This window comes from Heteronotia binoei, chromosome 10 (assembly GCF_032191835.1).
Source record: "Heteronotia binoei isolate CCM8104 ecotype False Entrance Well chromosome 10, APGP_CSIRO_Hbin_v1, whole genome shotgun sequence".
NCBI lineage: Eukaryota > Metazoa > Chordata > Lepidosauria > Squamata > Gekkonidae > Heteronotia > Heteronotia binoei.
Window position 1 is genome coordinate 1,887,349 of NC_083232.1, and position 25,479 is coordinate 1,912,827.

General features: G+C 51.8%; 1 protein-coding gene across 1 annotated transcript in view; it reads left to right on the forward strand.

The window, feature by feature from the left end:
• Positions 1-25,479, forward strand: part of CSPG5 (chondroitin sulfate proteoglycan 5) — a 53,272-nt gene that overhangs the window by 16,948 nt on the left and 10,845 nt on the right. Inside the window, exons 5-6 of the mRNA XM_060248244.1 lie at positions 725-2,303; positions 13,354-13,542. Coding sequence (XP_060104227.1) covers positions 725-2,303; positions 13,354-13,542 — 1,768 coding nt within the window. The remainder of the gene's footprint in view (positions 1-724; positions 2,304-13,353; positions 13,543-25,479) is intronic.

The window sequence follows — 25,479 nt, forward strand, 5'->3', positions numbered from 1 at the left end:
CGCCTTCCTCGGCGCCAGGCGGGTCAAGCAAGATCTGCGGGGGGCCCCCCTGAGTCCGCCCCGGCTGCCCCCCCTCTCCCAGAAGCTTCCAGGTGGGGCGTTCCGGGGCGTTCCGGGACTGGGTCTCCCCTGGCGAGGGGGGGCTCGGCCAGCTGCCCCTTCAGCACCTTGGAGCAGAGCCCCACCCCCTCCCCCTCCCCCAAAAGCCCCCCCCCGCCTGCGACTTGGGCTTTGTCTGCTTGGAATGGCCGGTGGGGAAGGGGGGGCCGCCGCGGAAAAGGCCCCCTCTGTCTCTGGGCAGGAGAGCCCCCCCACCTCCCCCTCTTTTCCCCCGCGCACTCAGCCGCCCAGAGGATTGGGCGCCTGCAGGAAGGGAAGTTTCCCCCCATCGCCCCCCCCCCACCGCTACAACCAGCTGCCTCCCCCCCCCCCCCCCGCCCGCCTGTGATTAATTCTGCTCTACTACACTCGAAATGAGGGGGAAGCAAAAGAGGAGGATGAATCAGAGAGGCAGAATGTGTGGGAATGAACACGGGCGCTATTTTTGCCACGGGTGCTGTGGCAAGCGTGCAGGAAACGTGGGGGGGCGGGGGGGGGAATCCCATTGGGTCCCAGGTTTGGCCAGGGTTGTCTGGGTGAGGGGGGGGGAAACGCTTGGGGCCAGAGGTGTCCCATCTCCATAGCCCGGATTGTGGCACTAAGGGCTTCCTTTTCTGTTTTCCAGCTTCGGAGCCACCTCCTGGCCCCCCCAATGCTACTGACCTCCACGCAACCCCGTGGCAGGGGGGCGGCAGGCAGCAGGTGACTGTGGGCGAAGAGGCCTCCTCCTCCTCTGGGCAGGACCAGCCAGCGTCTGGGAGGAGCAGTGCCGGGGAAGCGGGAAATGGCTCAGCTGCCCGAGCCTCTTCCCAGGCCGCTGGACCAAAGGAAACCCCTCAACCCCCACCTGCTGCTCTCCCAAGGGGCAGAGATGCTGCCGCTCCTTCCGATGACCTGGCTGCCAGCAGCCCCTACCCTGGGGCAGGCCTCCCTGTGAGGTACTTTTCTGGGGAGCGCGACCCCGAGAACCCCCAGATGGGGACCACCCTGTGCTTTGGCTGCCTGGGCGGAGGGGATCAGCTGCAGGACCCTTTGGGGGGTCCCCACGGCCCCCTGGAAGCCCTCGCCAGCATCACCAGCTTTGCCCTGCCGGCCCAGGAATCCGATGGCACCAGGAGGCTGTCGGAGAGGAGAGAACTGCCCGGGAGTGCGTCTCCCCTCCCCGAAAGCCGGGAAGAGGCCGGAAGCGGAGACCAGCACCCCAAGGCCTCCCCCAGCGAGGGAGACGGGGCAGAGCGGACTGCCGTCCCCACCGCCCTGGAGTTCGCCACAGAGACGAGCTCGCCGATGGGCCAGGACCTCGGTTACGATGCAGACGAGAGAGACCCTCTGCTTGGGACCGTTGGGGTGGCCGTGCTGCCGTCTCCCACTTTGAGCGGCCCCATCCAGACCCCCGATGAGGCGGAGCGGGTTGTGGAGCAGGACTCGGCCCAGAAGGAGGAGCCGCTGGAATTGTGGGTGGATTCGTCGAGCAACTCGCCTTCGGAGGGTGCTCAAGGCCGCACCAACCTGGCCTGGCTCCAGACCGAAGCGCCCACCCGGTTGGCTGCCACCCCTTCGGTGCTGGACATCCAGACCTCGAAACCGTCCTCCGACCCCTCGGCCTCGGAGATCATCGATATCGATTACTATGACCTCTTCGACGGGGAGAGTCTGGGGGGCGCCGGACCCGATTCGACCAAGAGGAAACCTTCAGAGGACAAGGGGATGTCGTGGTCCCTCCACGACCTCTACGACGACTTCACGCCCTTCGACGAGTCCGACTTCTACCCCACCACCTCCTTCTACATCGATGGGGATGAGGAGGAACTGGACGAGCCGGAGGACGACGAGGAAGAGGAAGATGGGGGAGGCGGGCTAGCCCGGGATCTGGAAGATGAGAACGACTACCGGATCCCCACACCCGCAATGCCCAAAATCCAGACGGTGGTCCAGGAAGCCGAATCCACCAGCCGGCGCTACGTCATCCCGCCACTGCAGACCTTCGTTGTCTCTGGGGGCAGCGGGGTGGCCACTCCCAAACCCCGCCCAGCTGAAAGCGGCCGAGACCAGAGCCTGTCTGGCGGTGGCGAGAACGGCACCGACTGCCGAACCGGCTACGTCCGGCACAACAACTCCTGCAAATCCGTGTGCGACATCTTCCCCAGTTACTGCCACAACGGGGGACAGTGCTACCTGGTGGAGAATTTGGGCGCCTTCTGCAGGTGAGCTGCTGCAGGCCGTGGGGGGGACAGGTGAGGAGGATGTGGGACCCCCGTGGCTCTTCCCATGGGGGAAGAGGTGGCAGCGCTTGACCAATAACCAGGGTTTTTTTGTAGTAGGAACTCCTTTGCATAGTAGGCCACACCCCCATGATGTAGCCAATCCTCCAAGAGCTTACAGGGCTCTTCCTACAAGGCCTAGTTTAAGCACCAGGAGGATTGGCTATATCAGGGAGGTGTGGCCTAATATGCAAAGGAGGTCCTGCTACAGAAAAAACCATGCCGAGAACAGAAATGCACTCTGTGTATGGTCAGGCGTGCTTTTCTATGGTAATGGAAAATGCTGTCAAGTCACAGCCAGCTCAGGGCTACCCTGTAAGACAGGTTCCCAACCTCCGGGCTGTGGACCGGTACCTGTACGTGGCCTGTTAGCAACTGGGCCGTGAGTTGTATAGTTATTTCATTATATATTACAATGTAGTAATAATAATAATAAGATGCTGGATTTATATTCTGCCCTCCACACTGAATCTCAGAGCAGCTCACAATTTCCTTGCCCTTCCTCTCCCACAACAGACACCCTATGAGGTGGGTGGGCCTGAGAGAGCACTGGCTGACCCAAGGCCATTCCAGCAACTGCAAGTGGAGGAGTGGGAAATCAAACCATGTTCTCCAAGATAAGAGTCTGCACACTTAATCACGACACCAAACACTTAACCACTACTGATACATTCACAGCTGACTAGAAGGATGGGAAGTGAAGCTGAGAGAGCTCTCCCAGAAGCTGCCCTTTCAAGGACAACTCTTGCAAGAACTATGGCTGACCCAAGGCCATTCCAGCAGGTGCAAGTGGAGGAATAGGGAATCAAACCCGGTTCTCTCAGATAAGAGTTGGTGCACTTAACCACTACACCTAATTGGCTCTCTATTAAAGCTATGACTGACCCAAGGCCATTCCAGCAGGTGCAAGTGGAGGAGTGGGGAATCAAACCCGGTTCTCCCCAGTTCTCCATGCACTTAACCACTACACCAAACTGGCTCTCTATTAGAGCTAGGGCTGACCCAAGGCCATTCCAGCAGCTGCAAGTGGAGGAGTGGGGAATCAAACCCGGTTCTCCCAGATAAGAGTCCATGCACTTAACCACTACACCAAACTGGCTTTTGAGGTCTGACGAGATTGGACTAACTGGGTCCAACGTCTAGGTCAGGGTGTGCTTTTCTATGGTGGCAGAAAGTGCTGTCGGATCACAACTGCCTTATGGGGACCCCTGGTGGGGTTTTCAAGGCAGGAGAAGTCCAGAGGTGGGTGGCCCTTGCCTGCCTCTGCGTAGCAACCCTCTTCAAATTCTAGCCAAGGGTGACCTTGCTCAGCTTCTGAGATCAGGCGAGCCTCGGCTCTCTAGGTGAGGCGCTTTTCTATATCGCTGCATCATATTACTCCATGTCTCTTCAAAGAAGGAAGAGCTGTGGCCAGACTGGGGGAAGAGGAGGGGCTAAAGGAGGAGGGGCGGGACTAGGGGTGCCCTGGTCCCTGCAGGAGGGAAAGCCTTTTTCTCTTTCCTCTGCAGCCGTCTCTCTGCTAAAATCACATTTCTGTCTGGAGAGCAGCGGAGGGCGATTGAGTGTCACGAAGGCCAGGAAGTGCACAGGGCTCTTAGCTAGTTTGGTGTAGTGGTTAAGTGAGCAGACTCTTATCTGGGAGAACCGGGTTTGATTCCCCACTTCTCTAGCTGCAGCTGCTGGAATGGCCTTGGGTCAGCTATAGCTCTGGCAGAGGTTGTCCTTGCCCTCTCAGCCCCACCCACCTCACAGGGTGTCTAGTGGGGGAGGAAGAGAGCCAGTTGGGTGTAGTGGTCAAGTGCGCTGACTCTTATCTGGGAGAACTGGGTTTGATTCCCCACTCCTCCACTTGCACCTGCTAGCATGGCCTTGGGTCAGCCATAGCTCTGGCAGAGGTTGTCCTTGAAAGGGCAGCTGCTGTGAGAGTCCTCTCCAGCCCCACCCACCTCACAGGCTGTCTGTTGTGGGGGGAGAAGATATAGGAGATTATAAGCTGCTCTGAGTCTGATTCAGAGAGAAGGGCGGGGTATAAATCTGCAGTCGTCTTCTTCTAGTGGTTAAGTGCGCAGACTCTTATCTGGGAGAACCGGGTTTGATTCCCCACTCCTTCACTTGCACCTGCTGAAATGGCCTTGGGTCAGCCATAGCTCTGGCAGAGGTTGTCCTTGAAAGGGCAGCTGCTGTGAGAGCCCTCTCAGCCCCACCCACCTCACAGGGTGTCTGTTGTGGGGGGAGGAAGGGAAAGGAGATTGTGAGCCGCTCTGAGACTTTTCAGAGTGGAGGGCAGGATATAAATCCAATATCTTCATCTACCTCACAGGGTGTCTGTTGTGGGAGGGGGGGGAGGTAAAGGAGATTGTGAGCCCCTCTTAGACTCTTCGGAGTGGAGGGCGGGATATAAATCCAATATCTTCATCTACCTCTCAGGGTGTCTGTTGTGGGAGGGGGGGGAAGGTAAAGGAGATTGTGAGCCGCTCTGAGACTCTTCGGAGTGGAGGGCGGGATATAAATCCAATATCATCATCTTCTTCTTCTTAGTACAGGGCCTATTGCAATCTCCAGGAGGATTGGCTACATCAGTGGGGCGTGGCCTAATATGCAAAGGCATTCCTGCTACAAAAGCCCTGCCTATTTCTCTATTCAGGGCTTTTTCTGTAGCAGGAACTCTTGCATCTTAGGCCACACACCCCTGATGTAGCCAATCCTCCAAGAGCTTACAGGGCTCTTTGTACAGGGCCTACTGTAAGCTCCTGGAGGATCGGCTACATAACAGAGGTGTGACCTAATATGCAAAGTAGTTCCTGGTACAAAAGGAGCCCTGCTTGTGACTGACATCTCATGTCTCTGGGTGATGCCCCAGCTTTATAAAGCACCTGAAACAGGAAAGGAAAAAGAGGTATTCAGGAAAATGTTGCAGGGTTTATAATTTCCCTCCCACATGTTGACATTTTATTTATTCATTTCTTCACCGTCTCTCTTCCCAGTGGGGACCAAAGGCCACTTACATCATTTCCCTCTCCTCAGTTTTATACTCCCCACATCTATGATGGTCGCCGGTTGACCTTGGGCTAGCCACAGAGATCCAGTGTGGTACAGTGGCTGAGAGCGGGGATTCGAACCTCATTCTGTCTGTGGCTAGCCCAAGGTCAACCAGTGACCATCATAGACGAGGGGGATCTGAGCCCAGATCTCTCGGGTCCTAGTTTAACTCTTAACTGCTGCAGCACACTGCTCCAGAATTGCATCTGAGAGCGGGAACGGAGTCCCAACGACAAGCATCCTTTTGCCTGAGGTGAAAGACGGAGGCCTGATGCATTTCCTGCAATGGCCTGTGGCTGTTGGCCGAAGAGCCCACAAATGCCGGCAGCCTCCAGCCAGCGAGGCGAGCATCAGCAAGAGGGCCTGCCGGAAAGATGGGGGTGGCGAATTTTTGCCTCCCTTTCTCCTGCATGCAGCGCCTGGGAGGATCTGGGCAGGGTGTGGGGGCGAGCCAGCAAGCGCTCCTTACAGATTACTTGAAATTCAGACCTGGGTTCGATTGTTTGCCTTACAGCCTGTCTTTCCATGCCTGTGCCCCACTGCCACCCCCCACCAAATCAGTGCAAAGGAGGGAAGAGACAAGAGATGTGTCAGCACCTAAGGGGCCCGTTGCCATCTTCCTTTCTTCCCCTCGTGAATTTCCTCTCCCCCTCTCTGTTTTCCCCCTCTCCCTCCTTCCCTCATGGTCACTTTCCCAGCTGGAACACTCTGCATGCACAGATCCAAATAGGCAGCCGTGTTGGTCTGAAGCAGCAGAACAAAATAGGAGTCAATTGCACCTTTAAGACTAACTTAGTTTTATTCAGAAGGTACGCTTTCGTGTGCAGGCACACTCTGCACGCATGCCGTCCTTCCAGATTTCTCTTCTGGCGGGGGGGGGGGGGCACAGGCCCCTCCCAGGTCACTTTGGGGTTAAAGGGCAAGAAGGGGAGGCTGCTCTTTTCTGATTTGCTGGGAGGTGGGAGGAGATGGGGACGTCTTTCGTGGCCCTTGCTAGCTTGGCAGCCTCCGGGGAGGGGAAGAGGGGGAAGACCCCTGGTGGTCTTTCTCCTCCAGAAAGTTGAGAGATTGGATCTCCCAAGAAGACAGTTTCTGGAGGGGAGCCCTGGAACAAAATTAAGAACCCAGTGGCACATTTAAGACCAACAAAGGGAGGGCGAAGGCCATATTCATTGGCGGGAGAACAGCCAGCTGCAAGTCCAGGTGGACTCTAGACGCCTGCAAGATTTTTGGGGCGGGAGCTTCTGACCAGCGGTCCGGTTCAGTATCAGGCAGGTTCACGTGTTCCTCAGGCTAGGCAGGAAACCCTTCCCAAACCCAGATTTCCCCGTCAAGGCCTTTATGGGCAGGAGATAAAAGACAAACAAAGCGACATCCTTCACACCCTGCAGAATTCGTTTGTGGAACTCCTGGCCAAGGGATGTGGTGATTGGTTGCTGTCTTGGTTGACTCTGAAGGGGCCTTGGACAAATTCATGGAGTGGGAGACCCATCAAGGGCTATTAACTAGGGTAGCCAAAAGGAACCCTGCTGTACAGTTAGAATCATAGAGTTGGAAGGGACTCTTATCTGGGAGAACTGGGTTTGATTCCCCACTCCTCCACTTGCAGCTGCTGGAATGGCCTTGGGTCAGCCAGAGCTCTCTTATCTGGGAGAACCGGGTTGGATTCCCCACTCCTCCACTTGCAGCTGCTGGAATGGCCTTCGGTCAGCCATAGCTCTAATAGAGAGCCAGTTTGGTGTAGTGGTTAAGTGCGTGGACTCCTATCTGGGAGAACTGGGTTTGATTCCCCGCTCCTTCACTTGCACCTGCTGGCATGGCCTTGGGTTGGCCATAGCTCTAATAGAGAACCAGTTTGGTGTAGTGGTTAAGTGCACGGACTCTTATCTGGGAGAACTGGGTTTGATTCCCCACTCCTTCACTTGCACCTGCTGGAATGGGCTTGGGTTAGCCATCACTCTGGCAGAGTTGTCCTTGAAAGGGCAGCTGCTGTGAGAGCTGTGAGAGAGACACCCACATCACAGGGTGTCTGTTGTGGGGGGAGAAGATAAAGGAGATTGTAAGCCACTCTGAGTCTCTGATTCAGAGAGAAGGGCAGGGTATAAATCTGCATTTCTTCTTCACCTAGTTCTAGTCCAACCCCTGCACAATGCAGGGAACTCACAAATGCCTCCCCCTAAATTCACAGGATCTTCGTTGTTGTCAGATGGCCATCTAGCCTCTGTTTGAAAAACTCCAAGAAAGGAGAGCCCACCACCTCCCAAGGAGGAAGCCTGTTCCACTGAGGAACCGCTCTTACGGGCAGGAAGTTCTTCCTAATGTTGAGCTGGAAACTCTTTTGACTGAATTTCAACCCACTGGTTTTGGTCCGACCTTCAGGGGCCACATAAACACCTATAGAATCCTAGAATCATAGAGTTGGAAGGGACCTCTAGGGTCATCTAGTCCAACCCCCTGCACAATGCAGGAAACCCATAAACACCTCCCCCTAAATTCACAGGATCCTCATTGCTGTCAGGTGGCCATCTAGCCTCTGTTTCAAAACCTCCAAGGAAAGAGAGCCCACCACCTCCCAAGCAGGAAGCCTGTTCCACTGAGGAATCGCTCTAATGGTCAGGACGTTCCTCCTAATGTTGAGCCGGAAACTCTTTTGATTTAATTTCAGCCCGTTGGTCGTGGTCCTACCTTTCGGGGCCACAGAAAACAATCCCACGCCATCCACACAGCAACTACTGCAGCTGCAGTGTACCTGTGATTCTCGGGTGCAGTCTAAGGCGGAGGGGTGCTGCTGTTCTCATGCCCTCTTCCCGGTGGCACTGCCCATGGCACTGTTGGGCGCAGATGTCTGGAATCAGTGGGCCTTTGGTCTGATGCAGTCGGGCATTTCCTTTGTTCTCCCTGTTTTGCAGCCCCTGATCTCCATCTTATAACACCTGCACACAAAAGTGATACAATAACACAGGCACCGGTGTATTAACAATGGCAAAATTCAAAAGTGCACTGGTTGAACTCTCACACATCGGAAAGTGTATGCGCAATACATAGCCTCTCTTTCCCGGTGTAGTGAACGTCGCGTGGTCACTGTCCGGCTATGCCTGGCAGATGGTCACTGCAATGGCCTCTCCTGCATTACTGCATCCGTGGCAACACCTTCCCGCTGGTCCCCCCCCGTTTCTCACAGAGATTGCCACGTCATGGTGCGACCGAATGTCCGGCGGTATAACCGGATGGGCAGGCTGGGCTCACCAACCTCGCCAGCCAAGAGAAGGAAAACTCTAACATCAAACCCGGGCAGATAGAGCTCGTTAATGTAACACCTACCACCTGGAGGACTCGCTGCGGCGTCCCGGCTTACTGGGCCATGGCAGATGACCTCAAGGTGAAAGGGTGGAGCCAGTATCTCACACATAACGTATGTAAATAAGCATTTGTGCAATATGAAACAATACGTGCAAGATTTTTGGGGCGTGAGCAAAACACTTGGGGCATGAGCAAAACATTAGAATGCACCCTCTCTCATTGCTCCCCCAGTCTGTTTTCCTTGTCAGGGTCTTAAGAGGTGGTTGCCTTTTGCTGCTTTTTGCAGTCCGGAGCGCGGATGGAATTGGGGGCGTCGTTCTGTACAACTTCTCTTAGAGAGAACAAAGACCGTATTTCCTAGATTATTTACTGTTTCATAGGAGTGACCCTTCCTCAGTCTTCTCTCAGTGCTGCTTTTACTGGAGCCACAGCAGAAGGAATTCATTCGTGGATCAACGCAGGCGTTCACAAATCCCTGCTGCCGGTTTTGAATCTGGCCTCCCTCTTGGCTTTCTCCGCTCTCCTGTGAACGAGATCCTTTGGGGGAGCAGCAGGCAGGGTGCTTCATCCTGTGCTGGGGGAACACTGCCATGCAACGGGGGCAGTTGAGGTGCTGCGCCTCTGTCCCTAGTAGGGCTGCCAGCCTCCAGGTGCAGGCTGGAGTTCCCCCCATCCCAACCGCAGGGCTCAGTCCCCAGGGAGTCAAAGGCATCTTCAGAGGGAGGGCTTTCTGGCATCGCATCCACACTCATCTCTCTCCCTGCCCCCCAGATCTCCAGGAATTTCCTGCTGGAGTTGGCAACCCTGGTTGACTGGGCCTTGGGTGAGCTGGAAGTCCATTGCTGCCATCTTCTGCATGCCACGTGCTAATCCATGGTGCCACGTCCTCCCTCGGGGAGGGGCCGTGGCTCAGTGGGAGAGCCTCTGTTTGGCCTGCAGAAGGTCCCCGGTTCAATCCCCAGCTGCATCTCCAGTTGAAAGGGCCAGGCAGGAGGGGATGGGGAAGACCTCAGCCAGAGACCCTGGAGAGCTGCTCTCAGTCTGAGTGGCCAGTATGAATTTTGATTTACCAGGGTCTGATTCAGGATTAGGCAGCATCATGAGGGGCAAAATCCGTGCTTAGAAGAAGAATTTCAGATTTATACCCCGCCCTTCTCTCTGAATCAGAGACAGAGTGGCTCACAATCTCCTATATCTCCTCCCCCCACAACAGATACCCTGTGAGGTGGGTGGGGCTGAGAGGGCTCTCAAAGCACCTTCCCTTTCAAGGACAATCTCTGCCAGAGCTATGGCTGACCCAAGGCCATTCCAGCAGGTGCAAGTGGAGGAGTGGGGAATCAAACCCGGTTCTCCCAGATAAGAGTCCGCACACTTCACCACTACACCAAACTGGCTCTCTATTAGAGCTATGGCTGACCCAAGGCCATTCCAGCAGGTGCAAGTGGAGGAGGGGGGAATCAAACCTGGTTCTCCCAGATAAGAGTCTGCACACTTAACCACTACACCAAACTGGCTCTCTATTAGAGCTATGGCTGACCCAAGGCCATTCCAGCAGGTGCAAGTGGAGGAGTGGGGAATCAAACCCGGTTCTCCCAGATAAGAGTCCGCACACTTCACCACTACACCAAACTGGCTCTCTATTAGAGCTATGGCTGACCCAAGGCCATTCCAGCAGGTGCAAGTGGAGGAGTGGGGAATCAAACCCGGTTCTCCCAGATAAGAGTCCGCACACTTCACCACTACACCAAACTGGCTCTCTATTAGAGCTATGGCTGACCCAAGGCCATTCCAGCAGGTGCAAGTGGAGGAGTGGGGAATCAAACCCGGTTCCCCCAGATAAGAGTCCGCGCACTTAACCACTACACCAAACTGGCTCTCTATTAGAGCTCTGGCTTCCCCAAGGCCATTCCAGCAGGTGCAAGTGGAGGAGTGGGGAATCAAACCCGGTTCCTCCAGATAAGAGTCCACGCACTTAACCACTACACCAAACTGGCTCCCTATTAGAGCTATGGCTGACCCAAGGCCATTCCAGCAGGTGCAAGTGGAGGAGTGGGGAATCAAACTCGGTTCTCCCAGATAAGAGTCCGGGCACTTAACCACTACACCCAACTGGCTCTCTATTAGAGCTATGGCTGACCCAAGGCCATTCCAGCAGGTGCAAGAGGAGGAGTGGGGAATCAAACTCGGTTCCCCCAGATAAGAGTCCGGGCACTTAACCATTACACACAAATGGCTCTCTATTAGAGCTCTGGCTGAGCCAAGGCCATTCCAGCAGCTGCAAGGGGAGGAGTGGGGAATCAAACCCGGTTCCCCCAGATAAGAGTCCACACGCTTAACCACTTCACCAAACTGGCTCTCTATTAGAGCTATGGCTGACCCAAGGCCATTCCAGCAGGTGCAAGTGGAGGAGTGGGGAATCAAACCCGGTTCTCCCAGATAAGAGTCCGCACACTTAACCACTACACCAAACTGGCTCTCTATTAGAGCTATGGCTGACCCAAGGCCATTCCAGCAGCTGCAAGTGTAGGAGTGGGGAATCAAACCCGGTTCTCCCAGATAAGAGTCCGCACACTTAACCACTACACCAAACTGGCTCTCTATTAGAGCTATGGCTGACCCAAGGCCATTCCAGCAGGTGCAAGTGGAGGAGTGGGAAATCAAACTCGGTTCTCCCAGATAAGAGTCCGCACACTTAACAACTACACCCAACTGGCTTAGCAGATGAGCCCCCTTCTGCCTCTGGCCACCTGTGTAGGGGGCTCACGCCCAGAGCCTGACCTACAGCCTGGGAGTGGGAGACCCAGTTCTTGAGAATTGGGCGGGCAAGGAGGAAAGGGAGGGGTATCTCCCCCCCCCCCCCGAGCTCTGTCGCTGTTCAGCGAAGCTGGAATTAGGTCAGAGCCGCCCTGACAAGACATTACGCCATTCGCTAATCAGCTCTGACAGGCAGTGGAAAGGGGAAACTGCACCGGCCAGCAGTGGGGCAGGGCTTGCCTTGAACTGGCAGCACTCTGCGAGTCATCTGTGGGACTCCCTGCAGGAAGGACCTGGCATGAGCCTGGCCGGCTGGCAGAGAAGAGACTGTGGCATGTGAGCCATGAGTTCAAATCCCTCCTGGTCTTGGGCTATATGGTGCATGTTGCATTTTTCTTCATTTATATCCCATTTTTCTCACCAGTTGGGATTCCAAGCAGCTTAGAACATTGTTCTTCCCTTTTCTGTCCTCTACCAACACCAACCCTGCGAGGCAGGCCAGCTTGAGAACGTGTGACAGGCCTAAGGGCACTCAGCGAGCTTCCATGGTAGAAGGGGGGATTGGCACCTGGGCCCTGATCTGCTCGTCTGTCCCCTGCAGGCTGCACAGCTCTACTCCTCTGTAAGACACCAGTTGGGTGTAGTGGTTAAGTGCAGGACTCTTATCTGGGAGAACCGGGTTTGATTCCCCCCTCCTCCACTTGCACCTGCTGGAATGGCCTTGGGTCAGCCATAGCTCTAATAGAGAGCCAGTTGGGTGTAGTGGTTAAGTGCCCGGAATCTTATCTGGGGGAACCAGGTTTGATTCCCCCCTCCTCCACTTGCACCTGCTGGAATGGCCTTGGGTCAGCCATAGCTCTAATAGGGAGCCAGTTTGGTGTAGTGGTTAAGTGCATGGGCTCTTTATCTGGGAGGACCGGGTTTGATTCCCCACTCCTGCACTTGCACCTGCTGGAATGGCCTTGGGTCAGCCAGAGCTCTAATAGAGAGCCAGTTGGGTGTAGTGTTTAAGTGCGTGGACTCTTATCTGGGAGAACCGGGTTTGATTCCCCACTCCTCCGCTTGCACCTGCTGGAATGGCCTTGGGGCAGCCATAGCTCTAATAGAGAGCCAGTTTGGTGTAGTGTTTAAGTGCGTGGAATCTTATCTGGGAGAACCGGGTTTGATTCCCCACTCCTCCATTTGCACCTGCTGGAATGGCCTTGAGGCAGCCATAGCTCTAATAGAGAGCCAGTTTGGTGTAGTGGTTAAGTGCGAGGACTCTTATCTGGGAGAACCGGGTTTGATTCCCCACTCCTCCCCTTGCACCTGCTGGAATGGCCTTGGGGCAGCCATAGCTCTAATAGAGAGCCAGTTTGGTGTAGTGGTTAAGTGTATGGACTCTTATCTGGGAGAACCGGGTTTGATTCCCCACTCCTCCACTTGCAGCTGCTGGAATGGCCTTGTGGCAGCCATAGCTCTGGCAGAGCTGTCCTTGAAAGGGCAGCTTCTGGGAGAGCTCTCTCAGCCCCACCTGCCTCACAGGGTGTCTGTTGTGGGGGAAGAAGATAAAGGAGATTGTAAGTTCCTCTGAGACTCTGTTCTTGAAAGGGCAGCTGCTGTGAGAGCTCTCTCAGCCTCACCCACCTCACAGGGTTTCTGTCGTGGGGGGAGGAGATATAGGAGATTGTGAGCTGCTTTGAGACTCTGTCCTTGAAAGGGCAGCTTCTGGGGGAGCTCTCTCAGCCCCACCCATTTCACAGGGTGTTTGTTGCAGGGGGAGGGGGAAGGGAAAGGCGATTGTGACCGCTCTGAGATTCAGAGTATAGGGCGGAATATAAATCCAATACCTTCAAACTCCGATAAATAGAAGGCTCTGGAGGCCATTGCTGAGGGGCCTGTGTTCTGTCTCCATTTGTAGGTGCAACACGCAGGACTACATCTGGCACAAGGGCACCCGCTGCGAGTCCATCATCACTGATTTCCAGGTGATGTGCGTGGCCGTGGGCTCCGCCGCCCTGGTAGTTCTGCTGCTCTTCATGATGACCGTCTTCTTTGCCAAGAAGCTCTACCTGCTCAAAACCGAGAACAACAAACTGCGCAAGACCAAGTGAGTGGTGGGGGGGGGCACATTTGGGCAGGAGAGAAGAGCGCGGGTGGGGCAGTGGAGGGGCAAATGTATATTTAGAAATCAGCAGGAGGATGGTGGGCTGAGCAGCCTCCAGGTGTGGGAATAGGAAGCAATTCTCCCGTGAAAACCAGCCTCCCAAAAATTACAAAACGAACGTTATAATAAATACAAATGTATAATATATTCAAGTTCCATCAAAATAATACACTGAGTCTCTCATATAGTCCAAGGAACCAATACATCGGAACACCAGTCTCATTGTTTTTTTAAAGCCCTATATGGCCTGGGACCTGCCTACCTGAGGGACCGTCTCTCCCCACACGTTCCCCAGAGAGTACTGAGGTCTGGGACTCAAAACCTTCTCACCATCCCCGGACCCAAGGAAATCCGTCTCAAGACAACCAGAGACAGGGCCTTTTCCACAATGGCCCCTATGTGGTGGAACCAGCTACCGGAAGAGGTGAGGGCCCTGCGGGATCTTACTCAGTTCCGCAGGGCCTGTAAGACGACCCTCTTCCGGTTAGCCTACGCCTGACTGGATAAATGTAGCTTCCTAGATTTTTGTGATTATACTGTGTAGCTTCAATGTATAAATTTTAAGGTTTTTAGGTTTTTAAATGCTTGATTTTAAATGTAATAACTTTGTTCCGATTTTGTTGTTTTATTGTTTGTTGTGAGCCGCCCTGAGCCACTTCTGGGAAGGGTGGGATATAAGTTGCGGAATAAATAAATAAATAAATCCCGTGAAGGTATATTCATTGATGGAAGTCTGTGGCGTTCTTACCCAGTGTATAAAAATCTTTTTTTAGAAGCTTGAAGAAGCTAAATATGAAACAGGGGTAATAGTATAAACCTGTTGCCTTTGGATTGCTGACTGCACTTATTATGAATTGGACTGTTTGGACATTGATTGTTTTCATCAGAACCTTCCTAAAGAAGTCTGGGCATTAATTTGCTGAAAAACAATGGGACTGGTGTTCTGATGTATTGGTTCCTTGGACTGTATAAGAGACTCAGTGTATTATTTTGATGGAACTTGAATATATTATACATACGGGGAGGAACGGTGGCTCAGTGGCAGAGCACCTGCTTGGGAAGCAGAAGGTCCCAGGTTCAATCCCCGGCATCTCCAACTAAAAAGGGTCCAGGCAAGTAGGCGTGAAAAACCTTCGCTTGAGACCCTGGAGAGCTGCTGCCAGTCTGAGTAGACAATACTGACTTTGATGGACCAAGGGTCTGATTCAGTATAAGGCAGCTTCATATATGTTCATATTATAACATTCGTTTTGTAATTTTTGGGAGGCTGGTTTTCACAGGAGCATTGCTTTCTATTCCTCTGCCTTTTTTGCCGTGATTCTCTTGTTTGGTTACACAAGCCTGCAGGTATGGCCTGGCAATCTCCTGGAATTGTAGCTGATCTCCAGGCTAAATAGTTCCCTCAGGCATGCCAGATCCTGGAGGGGCTTTCTGGATACGCTTGCGTCCCCAAACTACATGCCAACTCTGCTAGTCTGAGGGGCTTCCCCGCCTACTCTGGAGGGAATTCCCTCTCTCTGCCCAACTTTGTGATTTACGGGAGAGTCTCCTGGCTGGGAAAGACGCCAGGCGTGTGTTGGCATGCCTTTGCCTGTGGATCGGCCTCTCCCAGGTTGTCATTTCCTGAGTACCGTTGGAGACTAGTGGAAGTGGAGGTGCTGAAACAGGGAAAGGGATGTTGAGATCTCCACACTGGTACATAAAGCCCTGTGAAGGATCTGGGCAGACCAACTCTTTAAGCGGCCAGGAAAGTTCGGGGTTGGGGGAGGGCTGGGGGGGGGAAGGGGCCCTGAAATCCATGAACCAGCTTAGCTGCTGCCCCACAGGGAATCAGCCCCATTTGCTCCTGCAAGGCGTGAACGTCCCAGTCTGCCCTTGGGGAGGAGACACCTCACCCTTCAAGGGATGCTGTGGGGGACTTTGTGGGCTTCTTGGAAGTCTCGACCACCTTGGAATGCTGCTCTTGTGAGATCCTGGGCCTGTCCCAGCAGGGCTCTTTGGATATCCCGAAGACCCACCTTTTTGAGAAGCTGTGAAAGAGAAGGGTCGGCGTCTCTTAAATCTTTGGGACACTCTGCCAGGTGGACTACGCAAATATTAGCACTGTTCTCCTTAGTACCGAAGGGCTGGTTCACGCACCGCCACGGGCATTGTGTAGGGGGTTGGACTAGATGACCCTGGAGGTCCCTTCCAACTCTAGGATTCTGTGATCTCCCTCGGGTTCTGAGGGCAATCCCAAAGCGATCTGGGAGCAGCCAGAACAGTCTTTAGCACAGAGCACTTCCTAAAGGCCCAACACCAACTCAGAGCCCGTCTTTCTGATAAAATAAATAAAGAAAATCTTGATAAACTGATTCACAAGGTCTAGTAACTCTAAACAATATCCATGCCAATGATGCCCCTTTCTGTCCCCCTCCCATCTAAATGGCCTTATTCTACCTGTAATGTCCTAACTTATACACACACCCTGCAGCTGTGTTCTGCAAACCATCCTGAGGCTTGTAGTCAGTGTTTCATATAGAATCATAGAGTTGGAAGGGACCTCCAGGGTCATCTAGTCCAATACAGGAAAGTCACAAATACCTACCCCAAATTCACAGGATCTTCATCGCTGTCAGATGGCCATCTAGCCTCTGTTTAAAAACCTCCAAGGAAGGAGAGCCCACCACCTCACAAGGAGGAAGCCTGTTCCACTGAGGAAATGCTCTAGCTGTCAGGAAGTTCTTCCTCAAGTTGAGGTAGAAACTCTTCTGATATAATTTCAACCCATTGGTTCTGGTCCTACCTTCTGGGGCCACAGAAAACAATTCCACATCCCCTCTAGGACAGCCCTTCAAGTACTTGAAGATGGTGATCATATCATAGAATCATAGAGTTGGAAGGGACCTCCAGGGTCATCTAGTCCAACCCCTGCACAATGCAGGAAACCCACAAACACCTCCCCCTAAATTCACAGGATCTTCACTGCTGTCAGATGGCCATCTAGCCTCTGCTTAAAAACCTCCAAGAAAGGCAAGCCCACCACCTCCCGAGGAGAAAGCCTGTTCCACTGAGGAACCGCTGTAACAGTCAGGAAGTGCTTCCTCATGTTGAGGCAGAAACTCTTCTGATATAATTTCAACCCGTTGGTTCTGGTCCTGCCTTCTGGGACCACAGAAAACAATTCCACATCCTCTCTAGGACAGCCCTTCAAGGACTTGAAGACGGTGATCCTATCACCTCTCAGCTGCCTCCTCTGCAGGCTATAGAGCCAACCTGAAATTTTGTCCGCCCGTCATCCTCATGGGGCAGGCTGACCAGCAAGGCAGTCCCAACAGCGTTTCCTGAGTGCAAGCCCCCACTGAATGCAATGGGACTTGCTTCTGAGGAGGCCTGCTTAGGACTGCTCCTACCGGATTGATGATGCGTCCTCCCCTCCTACTTGAGTACCTGGCCCAGCTAAGCTTGGAACCGGGACCTTTGAATGCCTGGGTGATTCTTATTTATTATGGTTTATTTCCTTCTTGTTTCCCTGCCTTCCTCCCCAGTGGGGACTCAAAGTGGCTTACAGCCTTCTCCTGCCCTCTCTTTTGTCCTCAACAACACCACTGTGAGGCAGAGGTCAGGCTGAGAGATTGTGACTAGCCCAAGGCCACCCCGCAAGCTTTAGTTGCAGAGTGGGGATTCGAACTTGGGTTTCCCAGATCCTAGTCCAACACTCTAATTGCTCCACCGCCCTGGCTTTCTAACCACTACCCTGCACCAACTCTTAGTTAGAAAGAGCAGCTGACTGTAAAGGGGCGGTGTAACATGTTCTGAGCAGTGGGGATCCTCTAGAAGAGCCTTCCCTGTGTTGGCTCTGAACATATTCCTTCCTCTCTGTGGTCAGATGCAGAGGAAAAGATGTTTCTGGAAGGTTGAAGCAGAAACCAGCCATGCACAGTGCTGTTTAAAACAATTTTATTGGTAACATATGGTAATAAATCTATAACTTACATCTTTTAAAAAAAGCTGCTTTTATCTACCCCATATATTACTTTCTACCCACCCCTCCCCCCGTTACTTGACTCCCACCGGTGTTATTTACTTAAAATGCAAATATTTAAAAGTACCCTTAACTATTAAAACAAAAATTTATATTCTTCTTCTTTTTAAAACTTAATCATTATCAAAGATTGTCCAATGTCCTTTTATTTTCTACTCTTTTTCTACATATCTTCTAAACTTTTTCCATTCCATCTTAAAAACTTCTAAATCATAGTCTCTTAATATTCTTGTTAATTTGTCCATTTCACTCATAACTTTTATAGTCCAATCCCATTTCTCTGGTATTTTTTCTTGCTTCCACAACTGCACATACAATGTCCTAGCGGCTGAGAGCAAGTACCAGATTAAAGTCCTATCTTCTTTTGGAAATTTTTCCATTTGTAGTCCCAATAGAAAAGTCTCTGCAACTTTGTTAAACTCATATCCCAAGATCTTAGAAATCTCTTGCTGAATCATCTGCCAAAGCATTTTACCTCTTTCACAAGTCCACCACATATGGTAGAAAGAACCTTCATGCTTTTTGCATTTCCAACATCTGTCTGGCATCTTGTTATTCATCTTTGCCAATTTTTTAGGAGTCATATACCATCTATACATCATCTTAAAACAGTTTTCTTTAATACTTTGACATGTTGAAAGTTTCATAGAGTTCTTCCACAAATATTCCCAAGTTTCCATCTGTATTTCTTTATTTACATTAATTGTCCATTTAATCATTTGCGATTTCACTACTTCATCTTCTGTTGACCATTGCAGAAGTAATATATATACTTTTGAAATTAATTTATCATTGTCTCCAAGCAGAACTTTTTCCAATTGTTTGCTCTTTCCTTATTCCTTCAGTTTTAATGTCATTCTCCACCAAGCTCTTTATTTGTTGCATTTGAAACCAATCATATTTATGATTCAACTCCTCAGCAGTTTTCAGTTCTATTTTGCCACTTTGTATTTTTAATAACTGATTATATGACAACCACTTTTCTTCGCCTATCTCAGCCGTTATTTTTATTACTTCAGCTGGCCCAGTGCTGATTGGCTGGCCTTCTGTGATGTCACCAAGAGAACTCCTCCTCCACCAACTCCCCAAAGCTCCTTTGCTCTTTTAAAGGAAGTCCTTTTTCATTTCGTTTAATTAGACGATGAGGGGAGGGGGAGACATTCTTGAACATTCATGTAGCAGTAATTAGGAAAGAAGCGCAGGCCTCCTGCCTGTTCCGCGGGGGCGGGAGGGGGACAACTGAGCCAGCTTTTGACTTGTTTCTGCACATGTCTGCGTCTGTGAAGGAAGCAGGCACTGAGGGACGTGACGGCGCCTGGGGAAACAGAATCCTGAGGAGGGCTCCTCTGTGCCACCCAGGGCCTGGCCTGCCGCTAGGCGAACTAGACAATCGTCTAGGGTGCTGGCCTTCTGGGGGCACCAAACTGGGCACCCCCCCCATGTGACTCAGTGGGGGGGGGGTGTGCCAGAAATTTTCCTTGCCTGGGATGTCAGACAGCCTAGGGCCACCCTGGTGCCACCTCACACCGTACATGTGCGCTCGGGTGCATAATGGGTGGGAGCCAGTGAGGTGGATTTTTAGAGTAGGAAATCCAGCAGCAAAAGCTCTTTCCACACAGAGGTAGTTTTCTGTATAGTTCTTGCTATGTTGCTGGGAATGTGGAGCAGCTGTACACCACTTTTCCCAGTGCTTTTGTTGCCTCAGCAAGAGCCAGGAGAGAGCTTAAATTTTTTTAAAAAGGTAGTTGACAAATCATTATTGATTATAAGATTATAATGATCTATAGCACCGATGTACCAATTCCCAGCATTCTTTTTTTTAAAAAAAGCAACACCCCACTAGCTCTTTTTGTTGCGAAGTTATAAGGGGAGATGTGCAGCCTTCATCTTCTCCCAGTGAAGTGGCCAAGTTTGCAGATGACACTAAATTGTTCAGGGTGGTGAGAACCAAAGAGGATTGTGAGGCACTCCAAAGGGATCTGTCGAGGCTGGGTGAGTGAGCGTCAACATGGCAGATGAGGTTCACTGTGGCCAAGTGCAAAGTAATGCACATTGGGGCCAAGAATCCCAGCTACAAATACAAGTTGATGGGTTGTGAACTGGCAGAGACTGACCAAGAGAGAGATCTTGGGGTCATGGTAGATAACTCACTGAAAATGTCAAGACAGCGTGCGATTGCAATAAAAAAGGCCAACACCATGCTGGGAATTATTAGGAAGGGAATTGAAAACAAATCAGCCAGTATCATAATGCCCCTGTATAAATCGATGGTGTGGTCCCATTTGGAATACTGTGTACAATTCTGGTCACCGCACCTCAAAAAGGATATTATAGCATTGGAAAAAGTGCAGAAAAGGGCAATTAGAATGATTAAAGGGTTGGAACACTTTCCCTATGAAGAAAGGTTAAAACGCTTGGGGCTCTTTAGCTTGGAGAAACGTCAACTGCAGGGTGACATGATAGAGGTTTACAAGATTATGCATGGAATGGAGAAAGCAGAGAAAGAAGTCATTTTCTCCCTTTCTCACAATATAAGAACTTGTGGGCATTCAATGAAATTGCTGAGCAGTCAGGTTAAAACGGATAAAAGGAAGTCCTTCTTCACCCAAAGGGTGATTAACATGTGGAATTCACTGCCACAGGAGGTGGTGGCAGCTACAAGCATAGACAGCTTCAAGGGGGGGATTGGATAAAAATATGGAGCAGAGGTCCATCAGTGGCTATTAGCCACAGTGTGTATATATATATGTGTGTGTGTGTGTGTGTATGTATATGGATGTGTGTGTGTGTATACACACACACACACACACATATTGGCCACTGTGTGATACAGAGTGTTGGACTGGATGGGCCATTGGCCTGATCCAACATGGCTTCTCTTATGTTCTTATGTGGCACAGAGTGTTGGACTGGATGGGCCATTGGCCTGATCCAACAGGGCTTCTCTTGTGTTCTTATGTGACACAGAGTGTTGGATTGATTGAGCCATTGGCTTGATCCAACAGGGCTTCTCTTATGTTCTTATGTTCCCATATAACTTTGCTAAGAAAACTGGGATCGAAGTGCAGGATTTGCTACCCCCAGAATATGGCCTGCTTAGCCTACAGCCTTCCCCATATTCCCTGTCTTCCTACTCGTGAGTCAGGTACAGTGTCTTCCACTCTCTGAAGGGTGGACTGGGCAGAAGGAGGGTGGTGGCAGAGTCAGAGCCTCCCTGCATATCTTTCTCCCCTCAAAAGAGAAAGCCACAGCTGAGCTTTGGCAGTGCGCTGCAGACATGACTTTGCATGGAAGCCTCCACCGAAGAGGGCCGGAGAGCAAAGCGTCTGGCAGCCATCCCCCACCCTCACAATCTCCAGCTCGCTAACCCCACATAACCCCTCCGAGCATCTGGCCGGGGCTCAGAGAGGCGAGGGAAGATTCCAACTCCCGGCCCTTTTCTTCTCCCTCTCCCAGACCTGGGCGGTCAGGGCCGGGGCAGGCCAGGTCCCTAATGAGCGGTTAATTATGGTTTGCAAAGTGCCTTCGGTAATTGCCTGGAAGTGCTTCACTGGGTCTGCTTGCAAACATTCTCCAGGCGGCAGCAAGGGCCAGGCCTACCCCCAGAGAGCCCCCACAACAGCCGGCAGGCCTGCCCTTCTCTTCCCTTTTATTGGCATGCCTCGAATATGCAGACAAATCCTCTTCGTCGGGGGAACACTCTGTGGCTCATAGGATGAAGTTAAATTTGTCTGTCCCTCCATCGCCGGCTGATCCTGCCCTTCTTCCAAGGCACTCAGAAAAGTGGCATTCTTGGTTCTTTCTGTCCCATTTTATCTACGCCGCAGAAAGATCTCAATTCCTACTCCACTTCTGTCTTAACGAAGGGGTCTTCTTGACTCTCAAGAAACTTAATCCCCTGAAATTCTTTGTTGGACTCTTAAGGCAACAATGGGAGGGCTTGTAGTGTCCTGGCCCCACTGGTGGACATAAGAGCATAAGAGAAGCCCTGTTGGATCAGGCCAATGGAGAGCCAGTTTGGTGTAGTGGTTAAGTGTGCGGACTCTTATCTGGGAGAACCGGGTTTGATTCCCACTCCTCCACTTGCACCTGCTGGAATGGCCTTGGGTCAGCCAGAGCTCTAATAGAGAGCCAGTTGGGTGTAGTGGTTAAGTGTGTGGACTCTTATCTGGGAGAACCGGGTTTGATTCCCACTCCTCCACTTGCACCTGCTGGAATGGCCTTGGGTCAGCCATCGCTCTGGCAGAAGTTGTCCTTGAAAGGGCAGCTGCTGTGAGAGCCCTCTCCAGCCCCACCCACCTCACAGGGTGTCTGTTGTGGGGGAGGAAGGGAAAGGAGATTGTGAGTCGCTCTGAGACTCTTCGGAGTGGAGGGCGGGATATAAATCCAATATCTTCTTCTTCATCCAGGCCAACACTCTGTGTCACACAGTAGCCAAAAAAGCCCAGGTGCCATCAGGAGGTCCATCAGTGAGGCCAGGGCACTAGAAGCCCTCCCACTGTTGCCCCCAAGCACCAAGAATACAGAGCATCACTGCCCCAGACATAAGGACATAAGAGAGGTCATGCTGGATCAGGCCAGTGGCCCATCCAGTCCAACACTCTGTGTCACACAGTGGCCAAAAAACCCCAAGTGCCATCAGGAGGTCCATCAGTGGGGCCAGGACACTAGAAGCCCTCCCACTGTTGCCCTTCCCAAGCACCAAGAATACAGAGCATCACTGCCCCAGACATAAGGACTTAAGCCGTATTGAATCAGGCCAATGTAGAGGAGGGAGCTGAGAGGTGATAAGATAAGGGCTGTCCTATAGAGGATGGGGTGGAATTGTTTTCTGTGGGCCCAGAAGGTAGGACCAGAACCAATGAGTTGAAATTAAATCAAAAGAATGTCTGGCTCAACATTAGGAAGAACTTCCTGACAGTCAGAGCAGTTCCTCAGTGGAACAGGCTTCCTTCTCAGGAGGTGGTGGGCTCTCCTTCCTTGGAGGTTTTTAAACAGAGGCTAGATGGCCATCTGACAGCAATGTGGATCCCAGGGGAGGTATTCGTGAGTTAGAGACCCCCGTGGCGCAGAGTGTTAAAGCTGCAGTACCGCAGCCCTAAGCTCTGCTCATGACCTGAGTTCGATCCCTGATGGAAGCTGGGTTTTCAGGTTGCCAGCTCAAGGTTGACTCAGCCTTCCATCCTTCCGAGGTCGGTCAAATGAGTACCCAGCTTGCTGCAGGGGAAGTGTAGATGACTGGGGGAGGCAATGACAAACCACCCCATAAGAAGTCTGCCTTGAAATAACGTCATCCCAGAGTCGGAAACGACTCACCTTGACCTTTTTATTTGTGAGTTTCCTACATTGTGCAGGGGGTTGGACTAGATGACCCTGGAGGTCCCTTCCAACTCTATTGATTCAGGTCTCTGGAATAACTTGGTCCTCTTGTAGGGTTGCCAGGCCCCACCTGGAGATTTTGTGAAATTCCAGCTGATCCCCAGACCATACAGATCAGTTCCCCCCAGAGAAAATGGCTACTCCGGAAGGTGTGCTGTATGGCATTCTACGCCACTGAACTCCCTTCCCTCCTCAGGCCCCGCCTTCCCTGGGTTCCACCCCCAAATATCCAGGAAGCTCCCAAATTAAAGTTTGGGGGTTATCTCAGAAAATAAGATTCCCTCCACTAGTGACTACATTCCCCTCGTCACCAGCCAGGGTACAGGCTTGCCAGCTCCAGGTTGGGAAACTCCTGGAGATGCGGGAAGGGAGCCTGGGGGAAGCAGGAACCTCTGTAGGCTTCAAGGCCATCGAATCCACCCTCCAAAGCAGCCATTTCGTCCAGGGGAAGAAGAAGAAGATATTGGATTTGGATTTATATCCCGCCCTGCACTCCGAAGAGTCTCAGAGCGGCTCACAATCTCCTTTACCTTCCTCTCCCACAACAGACCCCCTGTGAGGTAGATGAAGATATTGGATTTATATCTCGCCCTCCACTCCGAAGAGTCTCAGAGCGGCTCACAATCTCCTTTACCTTCCTCCCCCCCCCACAACAGACCCCCTGTGAGGTAGATGAAGATATTGGATTTATATCCCGCCCTCTAGAGAGTCTCAGAGCGGCTCACAATCTCCTTTCCCTTCCTCCCCCACAACAGACAACCTGTGAGGTGAGTGGGGATAGAGTGGGCTCTCACAGCAGCTGCCCTTTCAAGGACAACCTCTGCCAGAGCTCTGGCTGACCCAAGGCCATTCCAGCAGCTGCAAGTGGAGGAGTGGGGAATCGAACCTGGTTCTCCCAGATAAGAGTCCACACACTTAACCACTACACCAAACTGGCTCTCTATTAGAGCTATGGCTGACCCAAGGCCATTCCAGGAGGTGCAAGTGGAGGAGTGGGGAATCAAACCCGGTTCTCCCAGATAAGAGTCCACACACTTAACCACTACACCAAACTGGCTCTCTATTAGAGCTATGGCTGACCCAAGGCCATTCCAGCAGGTGCAAGTGGAGGAGTGGGGAATCAAACCCGGTTCTCCCAGATAAGAGTCCGTGCACTTAACCACTACACCAAACTGGCTCTCTATTAGAGCTATGGCTGACCCAAGGCCATTCCAGCAGGTGCAAGTGGAGGAGTGGGGAATCAAACTCGGTTCTCTCAGATAAGAGTCCACGCACTTAACCACTACACCAAACTGGCTCTCTATTAGAGCTAAGGCTGACCCAAGGCCATTCCAGGAGGTGCAAGTGGAGGAGTGGGGAATCAAACCCGGTTCTCCCAGATAAGAGTCCACACACTTAACCACTACACCCAACTGGCTCTCTATTAGAGCTCTGGCTGACCCAAGGCCATTCCAGCAGGTGCAAGTGGAGGAGTGGGGAATCGAACCTGGTTCTCCCAGATAAGAGTCCGCACCCTTAAGCACTACACCAAACTGGCTCTCCAGAGTCTGGAGAACTGATCTCCAGAGTCTGGATCTTAGTTGGATGGGAAAACATAATAATCCCTTCCTTTTGGCCCAGGTTCATAGCAATAGCACCATTGACAGACACTCTCACATTTTGACATACTGTTGTTTTCTTGCTTGCGCATGCTCATGCTATTCAGATCAAGGAAAGGAAAGGTGCCCTGTGAAAGCACCAGTCGTTTCCGACTCTGGGGTGACGTTGCTTTCACAACGTTTTCACGGCAGACTTTTGACGGGGTGGTTTGCCGTTGCCTTCCCTAGTCATCTCCACTTTCCCCCACAGCAAGCTCACATCAAAGGTTTGCTCAATTTGTTAATTTTACTGCTCTGTCATTGAATCTTGTATTTGTACCTTTACATACTAAATCACCGCCTGCCAGATAATTTTACTTCACTGTCATTGGTTCTTAAATCTGTGCCATGTTGCATTCTGGGCCACTGCCTGCCAGCTCTGTAGGGCTCTGCTCAGCTCTGTAGGGCTTTGCTCACTGTGCTGGATTCCTCATCTGACAAAGTGGGCTTAAGAGCACACGAAAGCGACGTTCTCAATAAAAATGCGTTAGTCTGAAAGGTGCCACTGGACTCCTGCTTTGTTCTTCTGCTTCAGACCAACATGGCTGCCTGCTTGGATGGATCTTAACTGTAATTCCGGGAGATGGCCAGGCCCCGCCTGGAGTCTATACAACACACAGAGAGTAACACGGCAGTAGGACAAAAAAATCAAAGGTACATAACCCACCGTGAAAACCAGCTTCTATTATTAAATTATTCAAAAATAAACACACTCATATACAAATTCCACCGTAAATTACAAAACAACCATAACTTTTAGAAGTTATTAAGGACTAAAAGTTATGGTTGTTTTGTAATTTATGACGGTGGAATTTGTATATGAGTGTGTTTATTTTTGTT